This window comes from Andrographis paniculata, unplaced genomic scaffold (assembly GCF_009805555.1).
Source record: "Andrographis paniculata isolate CXL003 unplaced genomic scaffold, ASM980555v1 Contig69END, whole genome shotgun sequence".
Taxonomy (NCBI): domain Eukaryota; kingdom Viridiplantae; phylum Streptophyta; class Magnoliopsida; order Lamiales; family Acanthaceae; genus Andrographis; species Andrographis paniculata.
This window is the reverse complement of record NW_026137605.1, coordinates 5,708,711-5,726,052: the sequence shown is the minus strand read 5'-3', so window position 1 is coordinate 5,726,052 and position 17,342 is coordinate 5,708,711. Positions and strand designations below refer to the sequence as shown.

The 17,342-nt window shown below is 34.2% G+C and overlaps 1 protein-coding gene across 1 annotated transcript; it reads left to right on the top strand.

Moving 5' to 3' along the window:
* Positions 1 to 11,386: 11,386 nt before the first annotated feature.
* Positions 11,387 to 14,447, top strand: LOC127263908 (uncharacterized). The gene is made up of 2 exons (XM_051293199.1): positions 11,387 to 12,392; positions 13,056 to 14,447. The coding sequence occupies exons 1-2, from the start codon at positions 11,733 to 11,735 to the stop codon at positions 14,313 to 14,315; spliced, it is 1,920 nt and encodes a 639-aa protein (XP_051149156.1). The 5' UTR covers positions 11,387 to 11,732; the 3' UTR covers positions 14,316 to 14,447.
* The last annotated feature ends 2,895 nt before the right edge of the window (positions 14,448 to 17,342 follow it).

Here is a 17,342-nt window from a genome sequence, read left to right as displayed (position 1 = left end):
GTATATTCACCAACATTATCTAGACGTATAGTCTTAATTGGATTATCGGGGAATTGTGCATATAATTTAATAATTTGGGCAAGCAATCTCGCAAATGCCATATTGCGAGTAGATAATAAACAGACATGGGACCATCTCGTAGATGCATCAATAAGCACCATAAAATATTTAAATGGCCCACACGGTGGGTCTATTGGTCCACATATATCCCCGTGTATTCTTTCGAAAAATATAGGTGATTCAATACCTACTTTAGCTGGCGATGACCTAGTTATCAATTTTCTTTGAGTGCAGGCAACACAAGTTGTGTTGGGTGCCCAAGGTGGGTGCATGTGTGCATGTGTTGGGTGAAATTCCGTGAAATTCCAATAGTGGATACTGTATCTCTCCAGAGACTTATATATATAGGAGAAGTCGTGTGTGGATGAATTGATGCCTACTCCATTTCATTCATACTATATATATATATATATATAGGAGAAGCAACATATAAATATATATATATATATATACCAGGTGCCTGTGTCGGGGGTTTGAACCCGTGACCTCACGGTCACACATCCAACCCCACATCACTAGACCATCCCTTACGGGACAATAATTGATTAATCTTTCATTTTATAGTTGTTTTGTATTAATTTTTTATCTAATTTTTACAAAAATTATAAAAATAAATGATTGCTCAATTATTTATTTATTTATTTTATTCAAAAAATTTATTTAAGATATTTTAAGTTTTTTTTTTTTTATGACGTGGGAACCTGCAGTTGCTACCCGAAAGTGCGTACGAGATAAACTCCCAACCGAATCTAATATCCTGCAAACTAGACCCGACAAGCAAGTCACACGAGGCGAACCATATGTGGCAGGTGACCTGGAAGCGTCGGGGGTTTGAACTCATGACCTCACGGTCATAAAAATTGCGTAATTTAGATATTTATTTAGACCAAACTTCAGTTTTGGACAATGTAAATATTTCATGCCAATTTTACATTAACACAAATGGATTTCACACAATAAATAATATTTACTAAAACATAAAGGATTATTATATAATTTACCTAGAATAAATAAGGTACACATAACTAAAATGGCATGAAAGGTTTTATAAAATACTTATTTTGTCTACAAATAATAGATATATTTACTATTTACAGATTAATTAGTTAATACTAATATTCTAGAATTGATATACGGCAAGTATAAGACAAATAATTTTGGTTTGTAAACTCTACACATTTATTAGAAAATATGTATTGAAAATTATATTCTAATATTTATATGTAAAATAGGTGATATTTTATTAATGATATAGGTTTGTATTTTCTAAATAAGAAATACATTTATTATTTATGAACATTTTATATAAAAGAATGTGTTGAAATATTAGTATAGGGATAGCCAATAGAAACATTAATTATTTCTACCGTTGACCATTATTTTATATATATTGTATATAATATATATATATGTAATGGGTATATATAGATGTATGCGTGCAGCCGTGTGTGTGATTATATAATATATATATGTATGTGTAAAGTATTATATATATATGTATGTACGTTTGTAGCATGTATGAATATGGAAGTAGGGAGGATGTGAGAAGATAAATACATTAAACTGCAGTCTCGCATTTCATTTCATACATAGGACTTATTTATAGGAAAGTATTAATACATCTTGCGGTTGAGAATTATTCAATGTAAATGATACGTGGCATTATATTAAAGCATCCACCTTTATGATTCGAAGCTGATATGTATATAACACTCCCCCTTGGATGCTTTATACAAAGAATGTGTCTTGTTAAAACTTTACTAGAAAAAAATCTTGTGGGACAAAAAATCATAGTGAAGAGTATAACATTCTTGTATCAATTCGCTCCCCTGATCTGAGCATTATTTGAGATCCCTTAACCGACACATCCCAATTTTCTTTACCAATTTTTCAAATGTTGCAGTCGGTAACGCCTTGATTAATATATCCGCCAAATTATTATCTGATTGAATTTGATGCACATTGATTTCACCATTTTATTGTAGATCATGAGTAAAAAAGAATTTTATTGAAATAAGTTTCGTTCTATCTCCTTTAATGTAACCCCCTTTCAATTGGGCTATACAAGCTGTATTATCTTCATACAATGTAGTTGGAAGAATTTTATTGTCAGGTATTAACCCACAAATTTTCAAAACATGTTGAGTCATTGACCTCAAGTGAATATATAGCCAGTTTGAGACTTGACTTTATGAGGATCAGATAAATATCCTGCATCGGCAAAACCAATTAATTCATGTCGAGAATCTTTCGAGTAGAATAACCCAAGGTCAATTGTTCCTTGGAAATAACGAAAAATGTGTTTAATCTCATTCCAATGTCGTTGAGTAGGCGATGAACTAAATCTTGCCTATAAGTTTACAACAAATGATATATCAGGTCGGGTGCTGTTAGCAAGATACATCAATGTGCCTATAGCACTCATATATGACACTTCTGGGCCAAGTGTTTCTTTATTTTCCTCTTTTGGTCTAAATGGATCATTTATTAGGTCGAGTGCCCTGACGATCATTGGGGTACTTAGCGAATGTGATTTATCCATCATAAACTATTTTAGTACCCTTTTGGTATAATTTGATTAGTGGATAAATTTTCCACTTTCCAAATGTTCAATTTGTAGACCAAGGCAAAATTTAGTTTTTCCAAAATCTTTGATCTCAAACTCATTTTTCAGATATTCAACAGCTTTCTGAATTTCATCAGGAGTTCCAATCAAATTGAGATAATCGACATATACAACGATGATTACAAATTCAAACTCAATTTTCTTTATAAAAACACATGGACAGATCGGGTCATTTATATAACCTTATTTGGTTAAGCTTTCGCTGAGACGATTGTACCACATTCGGCCTGATTGCTTGAGCCCATACAAAGATTTTTACAATTTGATGGAATATGATTCTTTTGGCTTTGATTTGAATAAGTCTGGTATGTTGATCCCTTCTGGGATTTTCATGTAGACGTCATTGTCTAAAGAGCCGTAAAGATAGGCAGTAACCACATCCATTAATCGCATATCAAGATTATTGTGTACTGCCAGGCTCACCAAATATCTAAATGTTATTCCATCTATGACCGGCGAATATGTTTCTTTAAAGTCAATACCCGGTCTCTGGGAAAAACCTTGGGCTACAAGCTTTGCTTTATATCTTGTGATATCATTATTTTCATTTCTTTTTCTCACAAACACCCATCTGTAAGAAACAGGTTTCACATTTTCAGGTGTGTAGACTATAGGGCCGAATACTTGCCGTTTTTTCAATGAGTCCAATTCAGACTTAATTGCGTCTTTCTATTTTGCCCAATCATCTCTTTGCCGACATTCATCAACTGATTTTGGTTCATAATCCTCGTCATCTTTCATTATATCGAGTGCTACATAATATGCAAATGCATTATCAATATTTGTTTTCTTTCTGTTCCAATATTTTCCATTGGTGTATAGTTAACAGAAGTTTCAATAACTTCATCATCACTTTCATCAGAATTTTTAGTATCAACCTCTTGAGGGGTTGTACTGAACTTTTCAGTTATCTGATCATTGTTGATATCTTCACCAGTATTTACAATTTTCCTCTTTTGTGGATTCTTATCCTTGGAACCCAACGGTTTGCCACGTTTTACGCAGGCAGTATGCTCATTGGCACTCGGCACTTTCCTTTCTGGGATATTTATTTTAGCTGGTGCATTTGCTGTTGTAATATATGATTTCGTAACTCTGGCAGCATTATTAAAAGCATCAGGCAATTGATTTGCAATTTTCTGCAAATGCACAATTCTTTGAACTTTAAGTTCATTATGTTTCGTACAAGGATCAAATTCAAGTGGTATTTTCCGCGAAATTTCTTTTTTTTTTTTTCAGTTGATTATTGTCTCCCCCTAATGTTGGGAAATGCGATTCGTCAAAATGACAATCTGCAAACCTCACAGTAAATGAATCACCCGTTGTTGGTTCAAGATATGTTGCGATCGAGGGTGATTTATACCCGACATATATACCCAACCTTCTTTGAGGTCCCATTTTCGTGCGTTGAGGTGGCGCCATTGGAGCATAAACAGCACATCCAAATATTCGCGAGTGAGATATATTTGGTATTTTTCCAAAAATCAATTGAGTAGGGGAATAACAGTGATAACTTATTGGCCTTATTTTCACGAGGGCTGTTGCATGCAATATAGCATGTCCCCAACATGATACGGGAAGTTTAGACCTCATTAACAATGGTCTAACAATTAATTGCAATCTTTTGATAAGGGATTCATCGAGGCCATTTTGTGTATGTACATAGGGAACAAGATGTTCCACAATAATCCCAATTGACATGCAGTAATAATCAAATGTATGTGATGAATACTCTCCAACATTATCTAGACGTATTTTCTTTATCGAGTGATCTGGAAATTGTGCTCGCAATTTAATTATTTGTGCAAGTAGTCTAGCGAAAGCTAGATTGAGAGTAGATAACATACATACGTGTGACCATCGCGTTGACGCGTTAATTAGTACCATAAAGTACTTGAAGGGTCCACACAATGGATCTATTGGTCCACAAATATTACCTTGAATTCTTTCCAGAAAAGCTGGGGATTCAAATCCAACCTTTGTTAGAGATGGTCTAATTATTAACTTCCCTTGCGAACAGACATCATAAGCAAATTCATTCGGACTCAAAATATTTTTCTTTTTCAATGAGTGGCCATTTGAATTTTCAACAATTCGCCTCAGCATTACATTGCTAGGATGCCCAAGTCAATCGTGCAAAGTTTTAAATTCTCTAGTAGCCATTTGGTCTACTAGGTGATATGTTTCATTGGCACTGATTTTTTAGTAATATAAGCCGGAAGAAAATGATGGCAATTTTTCTTTCACAATTCTGTTGCCATTCACAATCTGAGTAATCATAAGGTACTCATTTTCTGCCTCATTTAATGTTTCAATATGATACCCATTTTTCTGAATATCACTAAAGCTCAGTAAATTCCTTCGAGCTTTGCTCGAGAACAAGACATTTTTAATTGTCATTTTTGTCCCTTTTGGGAGATATACAGTAGCTTTCCCTGAGCCTTTAATAATTTTCGATGCACCACTGATAGTAACAATAGTGGTCTTTCACATATTTAGGTGGAAGAAATAACTTTTGTTTTTCAAAATGTTGTGAGTTGTAGCACTGTCGATAAGACATATATTGTCATCGGCTCCAAAATATTTGGCATCCATATCTTTGCAAGAAGTAAAAATAATAAAAAACATGTATTAGTAACATAATCAAAATAAACTTATATTATAGGGGTAATACAAAAGGGGGGCAGAAAACATCAAAATAACAAAAGAGATACAACAACATTTTATCATTTAACATCATTAGTTATGTCAAGTAGATCATCAGTTATTTTCATTCATCACATCGTCAAATGTGTCATCATGGGCAGCGTGATTTGTTTCGGGGGCAATTCTTTCCTACCTTTCTTTTGAGGCCTGATATAGTTTAGCCAAGTGACTGGCTGTGCGACAAACATGGGCCCAATGACCTTTGATTCCACACCGGGTGCATTCGTCGTCATTGTTTCTATTTCTCCCGGTGTTGAACCTCTGTTGAGGTCTGTACGGCCTTTTGTCATTATAACGCCGATTTGACACATATTGGGGCCTGTTTTGATAATTATTGTGACTGTATACGTTTGCCCGGCCCCGTCCGTGATTCTGATTTCGATCGCAATCAATTCGCTGATTTTTGAGTTGCCCACGACCACGCACCGGATTTTCCGGCTGTATTGCATTTGCCTCTGGAAATGGATTGCATCTGTCAGCCGAGATTCGTGATTTTTCAACAGAAATTCATTATTTTGTTCGGCCAGCAAAAGACAGGTGATCTACTCAGAATATTTCTGGAAGCCTGTTTTGCGATTCTGTTGCTGCAAAACCATGTTAGAGGCATGAAAAGTGGAAAACGTTTTCTTCATCATAATAGATTCAGATATATTTTCGCCACAATGGCGCAGCTGTGATGTTATTTTAAACATTGTAGAATTAAATTCTTGGACTGTTTTAAAGTCCTGAAGCCGTAGGCTTTGCCATTCGCTTAGTGCCCTTGGCAACAATGTCAACTTCAAATGATCGTATCTTTCTTTCAATCTCTCCCACAATTCAAGTGGGGATTCCAGTGTGACATACTGCATTTTCAGTGCCTTATCGATGTGATGACATAAAAAGATGCCTTTGCACGATCTTGGCTCTAGGAGCTTTTATCCCGGGTAATGGTATTTTCCAAGCCCATTGATGCCAGATGGTTTTTAACATCGCGAGCCCATGCCATATAATTTTGGCCAGAAACGAGGAGAGGGAGAAATTTCTGTTTGACAAGGTTAGACATAATAAACAGATAAAATATAAAATATTACCCTGCGGAAATTAAAATACACAATCGTGCTGATAACGTGTTGAAGTATTAGTATAGGGATAACCAATAGAAATATTAATTATTTCTACTACTAACCACTACTTTATATATATTGTATATAATATATATATAATGAGTATATATATAGATGTATGTGTGCAGCCGTGTGTGTGATTATATAATATATATATGTGTGTAAAGTATTATATATATATGTATGTACGTTTGTAGCATGTATGAATATGGAAGTAGGGAGGATGTGAAAAGATAAATACATTAAACTGTAGTCTCGCATTTCATTTCATACATAGGACTTATTTATAGGAAAGTATTAATACATCTTGCGGTTGAGAATTATTCAACGTAAGTGATACGCGGCATTATATTAAAGCATCCATCCTTATGATACGAAGCTGATACGTATATAATAGTCCATTATTAGTGAAGAAATGAATTAGTATTTTTATTGTAGTATGCGAATCTTTGTGATGTGAAAGTTCTATAATATATATACATATATATATATATGTTAAATGATATAGGTATAAAATTGTCATAGGTGTAATGCATGTTTGTATACTAATTTAAGAAATGTTGTCAATTTTTTTAAAGAATTTTTTTTTATTATTATGATAAAGTGTCCAGATGATAATAATAATAATATACAATGGTTTTATATAAAGATTTCTTAATGAATTAATACGATTGGAGAATGGTAGATCGATCAAATCTGCTTTGAATACTTTAAATAGGATTAACTTCCTTTGAAGTGCAGGTAACTCACAGTTGACATCGATATAAATACTCGAACACAAAAGAAATAAATGAGCCAAATATTTATAACCTAGTTCGGTTATAACACCTTATATCTAGGAGATCCCAATCCAGGAGATGCATCACTATAATCAATATTGAATACATTACAAAATAACCTCAAACTCACTTAACTCATACCATCAATAATGGCTTACCTTGCATTCAATGCACAGGTACTGGACGTTAGAAACACATACAGACACAAGTGTATACATCAAATCCAGAGTAATATAGTCAACAAGATGGTTGTCACCTATTATTGGGCCTATATAAACTCCTTCATCCGGAAACTCCTCTGGTGAGTTTTGTGTAACAACAAAGTGAAAATCATGGAGATGGAGAAGGACTCTTATTCAACAATATTTTCTCTCTTTAGAATAATCTCTCAAATGTGTTATATCTCAAAACTGAGGTTGTCTCATTATGTGTATACAACAACCTAGTTTGAGTGTGACTTAAGGAGCAATTAATTCTCTTAGCACATAAATGAAATGAGAACTATTTTAACATAAATATGACATTCCATTGACCAACCACATTCTACCAATTTGTCTTATATGAATATTTGAATAGATGAGACAAAATAGAAAAGACAAAACATACACTCAGGTGTTGCAGGTCGTGTGCGGCTGTGTCTGCCTACAGCAGTGAAAAATAGTTTGCTATTTTTGGAATATGGCGACAACAGCTATGCAGAAAGGTGGTTTTTTCATATGCCGAAAGAGAAAAGAGAGAGATATTTTCATTTAACTAATACAAACGAAAGCAAGAAAGAAAGATAAGAACAAAAAAAAAAAAAGTATTTGGCATGAAGAGTCTCGTAAGGGAAGACCCGATGGTGTCAGGGTGAACTCTTGACCGTGAGGCTATGAGTTCAAACCTCTGACACCTCCCGGTCCACATGTCACACATGGTTTACCTAGTATGACTTGTCTTGTCGAGTAGCGACTACGGCTTCCCAAATTCATGAAGATGAATTGATATTGCTAATAATGTTGAGAAAATATAGTAATTGTGTTTTGACATTAAGTATGAAAGTATATGCCTATACAATTATGATACATGAGATGCAATTAACTTGAGGTGTAAATGACATTCAATGTTCAAGTTGAATCAATTAACATAATATTTAAAATCAAATTGTTAGCCTATAGATGTATATGGTCATACTATAATCAACCTATTATTTGTAAATATTTTAATTTTGCAGATATTATCTATGTACAATAACTCTTTCTTTATGTCACTTGCAATGAAAAAATTGATGTAATTACTACATTTTCGTTATATTCTCTAAGTTAAATTTAGTTCTAAAACCACTCTCACCATACTATTTGGTCTATCTTGTTGCACATCAATCAAGTGAAACTCTAATAGTTATATATGTACTTTTAATTCAAGTTATCATACACTTTAATCTCAATCAAAATAATACAATATATAAGGAATTTGGCAAAAAAATAATTAAAATTTACATTTTAAAACAAACTAACAAAAACCAGAAAATAGAAGTCAAAGTAATAAAGTGAAGTGAAGAAAAATTGGACACAAGTGAGAAAAAAAAAATGCAAATGAGTGGTGTACTTGTTATATGAAAATGAGAAGTGATCAGAGTATTTATGGGGAGAATGAATCATTTTAGAAATTTGACGGTATAAAAAAATAGTAAGATCATTTACGGTCGCAAGAAGCTCGCGATTTGGAGGTATTTTTTGCGATAAAAAAGTTAGATTGAGGTTGGCTTTTAAGCAAATGTGATATTCCCTAATAATGAGTCTGATACTCACAAACAACTTTTGGAATCCAAATTATAAAAAATAAGCTAGCTTTGCTTAGAAAAGTTAAAAACTTGGCTGAATTGCTAACTTATAATACTTGATAAATATAAAAAATAAATTTGACTAACAATCGATACTTGTAAATTAAAAACTAAACATGGATAAAAATAATCATGTTATCCCCAAAATATTATATTGAGGCAAAATAACTCAAGACCAATTGAAGGAGACCGTACAGTCCGACCGCTTTGACCCGTGGAGAAAAGCCGAACAGTCCAACCAGCTCGGCTCATCTGTGCGAGGCGCGGTTCAAATAGGAAGTCGATCTGCCGCCGGTCAGATCGTACCAAATCAAAATTGGATTTATTTTTTGATAAAATAGAACAATCATGCTACGGTCTATGGGAGAAAGCCGGAGAGAATAGCCAAGTTGTTGCCTATTCTTAAGGAGAAAATAGTTGGGTCGTTGCCTATTTTAAAGAAGAAAGTAGCCGGGTCGTTGCATATTTTTAGGGAAAAAAAATAGCTAGATGGTTACATCTTTTTTTGTGATAGGGTGTTTGACCAAGAAGTTGAGAAAGAATAGAGATTATTCAATATTGGAGTTAAAATCCTATTGTTGTGTAAAATATATATAAAGTAATTTTTTTTTTATCTCATTTAATATCATAATTATCAATTTTGGTTCAATTAAATTTTTTTTTATCAATTTTGGTTTTACTCAAATGAAAATTTATCAATTTTAGTCCAAGACAGTTAACTGGGACTGAACACGACCGTGTTGGCTTGAACATGGCTGTGTTGGGTGACTCAGAAGAGTAATTGGGCGTCCCAGCCAACACGGCTGTGTTGGGCTCAACACGACCGTATTGATTACCCTATACTTCTGAACACTGCCGTGCTGCTGCCTATGTTCATGTCCAACCATGTTGTAGGCCATGTTTACGACTATGTTCTCAACACAACTATGTTTTAGGTCATGTTCACGACCATGTGTATATCATATTTATTATTATTCACTTTTTGTTAAACTTGTTTGATATATATATTTATAATTACAAAAATAATTTTTAAAATTATTTCATAATATAAAAATAATCAACTTTTAATATTTTAAAAATAAATTAAAAAAATATAAAATTAATAATATATTAATATATATATTTTAATAATAGTCATTATTTCTTATTTTCAATTACTAAAAATCAAATATAGTGAGGATTATTAAAAATATATACCAATATATTATTATTTTTGAATAATTTTTTTCAATTACTTTTTCAAATATTAAAAATTAAATATTTTTTATATTATGAAATAATTGTAAAAAATATTTTTGTTGGTTTACAAATATATATATCAAATAATTTTAACAAAAATGTGAAAATTATAATAATATGACTTACAATGTTTAATCATGAACCACCTTATTCAGAAGTGGAGGGTAATCAACACAAATAGTGTTAAGAAGTGCAAGGTAATCAACATGGCTGTGTTAAATCCGAACTCAATCATCATTCTGAGTCATCTAACAAAGTGTGTTTAGTCCCAGTCAACTATTTGAACTAAAATTGATAAATTTTTATTTCAACAACACTAAAATTAAATTTTTTCAATGGAATCAAAATTGATAAATATGACATTAACTAAAAAAAAAAAAAAAAAAAAAACACGTATGTCACAGAAGCACTCACGCCGTACACACCTCTAGAACCCCCAGTACACATGCTGGATTATTTTCTTTATTCCTTTTAATTATGCAATTCATTTTCGATTTTTGTTCCTTTATTTTTCCTTCAAGCCCATTTGCTTGATCGGATTGATTCATTTTTTTCTTTCAATCCAAATGCGTATATTTCAACGAAGAAGATGAGAACGTGGAAAGAATTAACAAATTGGTTTGCAATAAGGAAGGGCCTAATGGAATCTATAAAGTATCATCAATGGTCTTTAAGGCCATCACCAATGTTCTTCAAGGTCGAATCAAATAAAATAAAAAATAAAAATTAGGGAAAGAGAAGGAAAGACCATCAACATCCTAAAATATATATATATATATATGTATTTTCTTATCCTTTTTATATATTTTAAATTTTTCATCTTATTTCTTGTACCTGTTTAGTTTAATACTCCTTCGATCCATTAGATCAAAACCACTAGCAGCAGAAGCATAAGCAGCAGCCTTAAACCTTAACTAGTTCATCCTGCTCTGATGAGCATAACTAATTCAATCATCATGCCTTAATTCTGTTCCTATTATATATTAGTATTAGATATTTATCATTGGGCACAAAGATTTCTCCACAAATCACATCATCTAGCTAGCTGTATCATCCTCTCCCTGTTATGTTTTCTTCTGCTACGTCCACTGAATCATTTTGCTATGCTCCATCTTCATATGTTTGTCCGTTGCTTGTGGGAGTTAGCAAGCTAAGCTTCTTTAATTGAACACCTTTCTCAGTGACCTGACTGACCCATTTCGTTTCTTGATCCCAATTAAAGTTCCTAACTTGTTTTGTTGTGCAATTAATTGCTTTGATTACTTCCAACTGCCAAGATTAATAATTATAATAGCCTCTGCCAGAACAAGAAGAAGAAGAAGAAGAAGAGAAGCTGCTGTTCAATTTTTATTCGTTTCTTCTACAGTTTGGTTTCTGCAACAGCAACAGCAACAGCAATGCCTCAGAGGTATTTCCCTTTGAGATGGGAAAGCACAGGAGGAGATCAATGGTGGTTTGCTTCTCCCATCGATTGGGCGGCTGCTAACGGCTACTACGATTTGGTTAGGGAGCTTCTGCAAGCCGACGCCAACCTCCTCATCAAACTGACCTCTCTCCCAAGAATCCGATGGCTGGAAACTGTGTGGGACTCGAATGACGATGATATCGCCAGATGCCGATCCCAAGTGGCACAAAAACTAGTCGAGGACAAAGGCTACAAGTGGTTGATCGAGGGTGGCTATGGAGGTTGGCTTCTGTACACTGCAGCCTCGGCTGGAGATTTGATATTTGTGAAGCAAGTGGTGGATAGAGAGCCTCTGTTGGTGTTTGGAGAAGGGGAGTATGGCGTGTGTGATATATTTTACGCTGCCATGAGGAGCAGAAGTAGCCTTGTCATCAGGCTGCTGCTGGATCGCGCCATGTCGCAGCTTCCGGATGACGATGATGGAGGAAGGAGGGATTTCAAGTGGGATTTGATGAATAGAGCTGTTCATGCTGCGGCTCGAGTCGGAAATGTGGATATGCTGAGGGAAGCACATGTGCAAGGTTTGGGTTACTATAAGGATGGGCAGGGTTCCACACTGCTGCACACTGCCTCAGCCACCGGGCAGGCCAAGGTCATCTTTCATTCCTTCTTTCTTTTTTTTTTTTTTTATTTTGAGACTAGGCCAACTCAACACTAGTACGATATTGACCGTTTTGGGCTGAGTCCGCACGGATTTATTTTTGAATTTCCTCCAAAAAGCCTCATACTAGTTACTAGTGGACTTCCATCGATGATATTGATTGATTTTGGTTGAATATATTGTATAATAGAGAAGCCTAGATGTGACAAAATCAAATCACCAAATCTGATAACGTGATCGAAAATGCGATTTTCTTGAAGCGAATTCGGTCCCTCTATATCGATTGCCTCCCAAAATAGAACGAATTGAAAAGAATTGGAGATTCCGTAAGTCGAATTAAGAAACACATAAATTTTTCGAAGAATATTTGATGGTTGAGAAAACTTGAATTTTTTTTAAAAGAGATTCTTTTTTACTTAAAAAAAAAAAAAAAGTATTATTGATATATCTCAAACATAGGCCCAAGCCCAAACCATATAGTCTAAATCCAATTCAATTTTGTCATTTATTACTGAATGGTAATAAGAAGTTAATAAGGTGAGTTTGTTTGTATTACCCATGATACAAAACTCTTCATTTCCGTTCTCTTCTCTGTTTTTCGCACACACACCCAATATATATATATATATATATGACTGACTGATCTGATTTCAGGTTGTTAAATATTTGATATCATCTTGCAATGACATGATCTGCGGGGTGGACGACGGAGGCAACACGGCCCTCCACATGGCTGCATTCCACGGCCATCTCGCCGTCATGAAGCTTCTTGCATTCGCCTCTCCTTCCTCCGCCTTAATGACAAACCATAACGGAGACACTCTTCTGCACATGGCTATGGCTGCTTTCGCAACTCCCACTTTCAAAAGACTCGATAAACAGATGGAGCTTATCAAACACCTGCTTGTCGGGAACATCATCAATATCATAGATGTAGCCAAGATTATCAATGCTGCAAACCACCAAGGCAGAACTGCGCTTCACATGGCCGTCGTTGCAATGCCAAACATCCATCCTGACATAGTCGAGCTGCTTTTGTCAGCTGCCGTAAACATCAATTTAAATCTACCTGATGCTGAGGGGAACACACCATTAGATCTGCTGAAGCAAAGACCGCGATCAACCTCCGGCCAGATATTAATTAAGCGGCTTATTTCAGTTGGCATGTCGTCAAACTCAAACTCTAACTGTTGTCAGGATTCAACAGCGAAGAATGTTGTCGTTCCAACAGGTCTGAGTCCAGGAACTTCTTTCAGGATCGCTGACGCCGAACTAATATTGCACGCTAGACTACAAGAACAAAATAGGAGGCGTATGGTTGCCAGTGGTGAATTTTCAATCACAGAGCACGCATTAGGTGAAATAGAATCAATGGAATCTAAACAGAAAGGGATGAATCCACTGAGCAGTGTCGCCAGGCGTCTCAAGATTCTGCTTGGTCTGCCTAGGCCTGGGAATACTGCAGATTCACAAGATGACAACTACGGTAGTATGAAGTCAAATAGAATGTTCTCGGCAGCTGCCTCGTCCAGAAATAGCCCAATTTCGTTGAGGCAGCAATTTTCATCATCAAGACCTTCCTGCTCCCCTTCCCCTACCAGTAGTAGCACCAACCAGGGAATACTAATGCTGTCTTTACAGGGCAAGGGAAATCTGGAAAGTCCATGTAGTTTAACAGCAGGGCAAGTGGTTCTAAAATCAAAGCTGGGACTGGGAATGGGATCTTCCCCATTGAGTATTTATTCTGAGCCTGAGCCTTGTTGCTTGTCATTGTCATCTCCCATGACCATGACAGCTGCTACTGATATTTGTTGTAGCTCAAACCAGTCTCCAAACCCACAAGTAAAACGTAGACGCAGCCGCAAGCAGTACTGTTCCTTGAATCTCAAGTACATGATGAATAAACTGTTTTAATTACTGCCCTGCTTGGCTGTCCACTGTGTTGAGTATGCTAAAATATATTTAGAAGCAATATATTATATTTACGGTAGTTGTCTTATTTAAGAGATTCGTAGGATTCTTGTGACGATTTGTATTCTTATGATTGAAAGTAGTACTCTACTACTGCCTCCCAACTGCATATATATACACTTTTTAAGTGCTACCAGGGCAGCAACATAACTGCAATGCATAACATGAGCAGATGCTGCTGCTGCTGCTGCTGCTGCTTTGCGTGGTATAAATGCTCTACTCTCCCACGATTTTGATTTGATTTGATTTGATTTGATTAATTTGGCTGTGTTTCTTTAGATGATATGATTTAAATTGATTTATTTTCACCATTTAATTCGTTTCATGAAATAATTTGGTAATGTTGCACACATGGTACGTATACACATCACCAATAGGTGTCCCATACCTTGATGCATAATGTGGAAGCAAGTAATTCACCACAAACCTTTGCTTAAATTTTGCCTATAAATAGGATTATACAAGTACATTGAATGATATATCAAACCATTGCAATCTCATTAATCTCTCCCACGCCTCTCACTCAGTCTCTCTACGTCACTTTTCTTAGTATATTATATACAATATATACAATCATACTACATACATATATATAAAGATATTACACACATTAATATATATATATATATATATATATATTACACAACGTGCACATTGCACATACATATTGTTGGTATGAAAATTTTGTTTAACTGCATCGAGGATTTGTAGAAACTACATAGGACCGTTTGGTGTGAGTAGACTGATGCCGCTGTCCATGATGTCCGTTTTGAAGGACTATTCCAATGAACTAGAAAAGGACTAGGATGAGATAATTATATGGCCGTCTCAATGCTTGATTTCAACCAAAGACAAAAAAACACATTGACCAACGTGCTTGCATATCTTAGAAAGTCAACGGAGAAGAGAAAAGTCTCCAACACTCCATGCAACTTTTTTTTATATCATTTGTGTCACTCTTTTTAATGATATTTAATGGAATCTAGACAAATGAAAATTATTTCCATCTGCTTTGATATATAACATAATGTGTGCCAAAGCATGTTTGACCTCGTGGAGTCTTAGGTTGTCGATTTTATTGGATGAAAGGAGACATGTGTATTCTATATAACAAATATGCTCTAGGAATATTGGAGACAAGCTTTTCAAAATTTATTGGGAGAAAATCAAGAGTGTATTTTCATGAGCGTTGAGCTAAGTGTGAGTTGAGAACTTAGAAATTTCATCTCAACCATTATTTTCTTGTTGAAAAATTGAAATTCAATGGTGTAATAGATAGAGTCTTACTTTTTGCTAATGGGGAGTTTTTTCTTTTATATGAATGGATTTTGTTGTGAGGTTGGGCCATGTATTGAGTAGAGAAATATGGGAAGATTTTGTATATTATATTGGGTCTAAACTTGGTGGAAGATGTTGGAGATTAGAAGTCAAAAATGATATCCCGAAGGAGTTTTTGTTTTCCACTATGTCGACAAACAACTTAGTGTTTATTTGGTGCAAAGGGGTTCCAAGGAGACTCGAATGGGGAGAAGCTGGCAAGCCACCTACACCTACATCCCATTTCAAATCACAACCAATGGAGGCCAAGCTTGTGCATGTTTGTCTTGGCGAAGGAAGATGCATCTGTATATAGTAGGAAAATCCATATATTAAATTATGTGTGTGGCTATTGATTGGTGAAGTTTGTCTAAAGAATTTTGTATTTTATTTCTACCTTACTCATAGTGAAACTTTTATAGGTTGGTATCCCCAAATATAGGCCAGTTGAGGACCGAACAAAATCAACAAACACTAGTGTACTATTTGTCTGATATAATTTTGCACAATCCCTCTATGATCTTCTCGTTGTTCAATCACAAGCAGACAACGTCATCCAAACACAAAAACCTTTTGTGTTTTGCATTCCATTATATTGAATTGTCCATTGGTGTTCAAAGTTGGATTTTAAGGTGTTGAAATACATCTTCTAGGATGTCATACATTATATACACACATTATATGTATTATATTTATACATATATATAAAGTAGTAGTCAGTGGTAGACACAATTAATATTTATGTTTACTATCCCTATAATAATTTTACAATACGTTATCAGCACGAGTGATTCTCCGTCCACACTATATTTTGTAACGTATGTATATTAAATATTTTAATACAATTATAATTACTAAATTGAAATACATGAATCTATATCAATTGTCATTTTTTTATATAAGAATTACCTGTTCTGGTCATACATTTATAAATGTATTTGAAATCCATAGGTCCAAGTGGAAAAAATAATTAAAGACAATAATTCCATGAGTCACAAGGAAGATAACACAATGATATTTCTTACATTATACTAATAGATAAGTGAAAATGAAATATCTCACAGTCAAGAATCATTTTAACTTGTGAAATAAATTAAAATAAAGATACGATCACCTGAAGTTGATAGTGATTCCAAAGTTCGCAACATAAGACAAAATTTGAGATTGTAAGACTTTAAAATAGTCACTATATATAATTTCACCATATTTAGAATCACTTCAAAATTGAACCTATGTGGTATTACAAGGAAAAATATTTGCTTCATTGACAATGCCACCACCCACATGATATTGAAATACACAAACTATTTCTCCTACGTTAAGTTGAAAAAAAAAAAAAAAAAAAATCTAAATCAAGACTATAAGTGGCAGTGTGACATAATTAAAGCTCCGAAAGAGCTCTTATCTATTTTTTTGAAAAAATAATATGAAATGCAAATTGTACTTTTCTCAAACAAAGCTCGAGTATATTTGCTAAGCTATACTTATATTCATAAAAATATATATCACATTCAAACAATGAATGAAATAAATAATGAATAGTTGATTATTAAAAAAATTATCAATAGACATAAATATGCAATAACAAAATTTTTCTAGTTGTCCTCCGGCTTATACTATAAAAAAAATAAAAATAAATGCTATTGAAACATA

Coding starts and splice junctions, on each gene's coding strand:
- LOC127263908 (XM_051293199.1), top strand. CDS start 11,733: ATGCCTCAGAGGTATTTCCCTTTGAGATGGGAAAGCACAGGAGGAGAT. Junction 12,393..13,055: donor CAGCCACCGGGCAGGCCAAG/GTCATCTTTCAT, acceptor ATCTGATTTCAG/GTTGTTAAATATTTGATATC.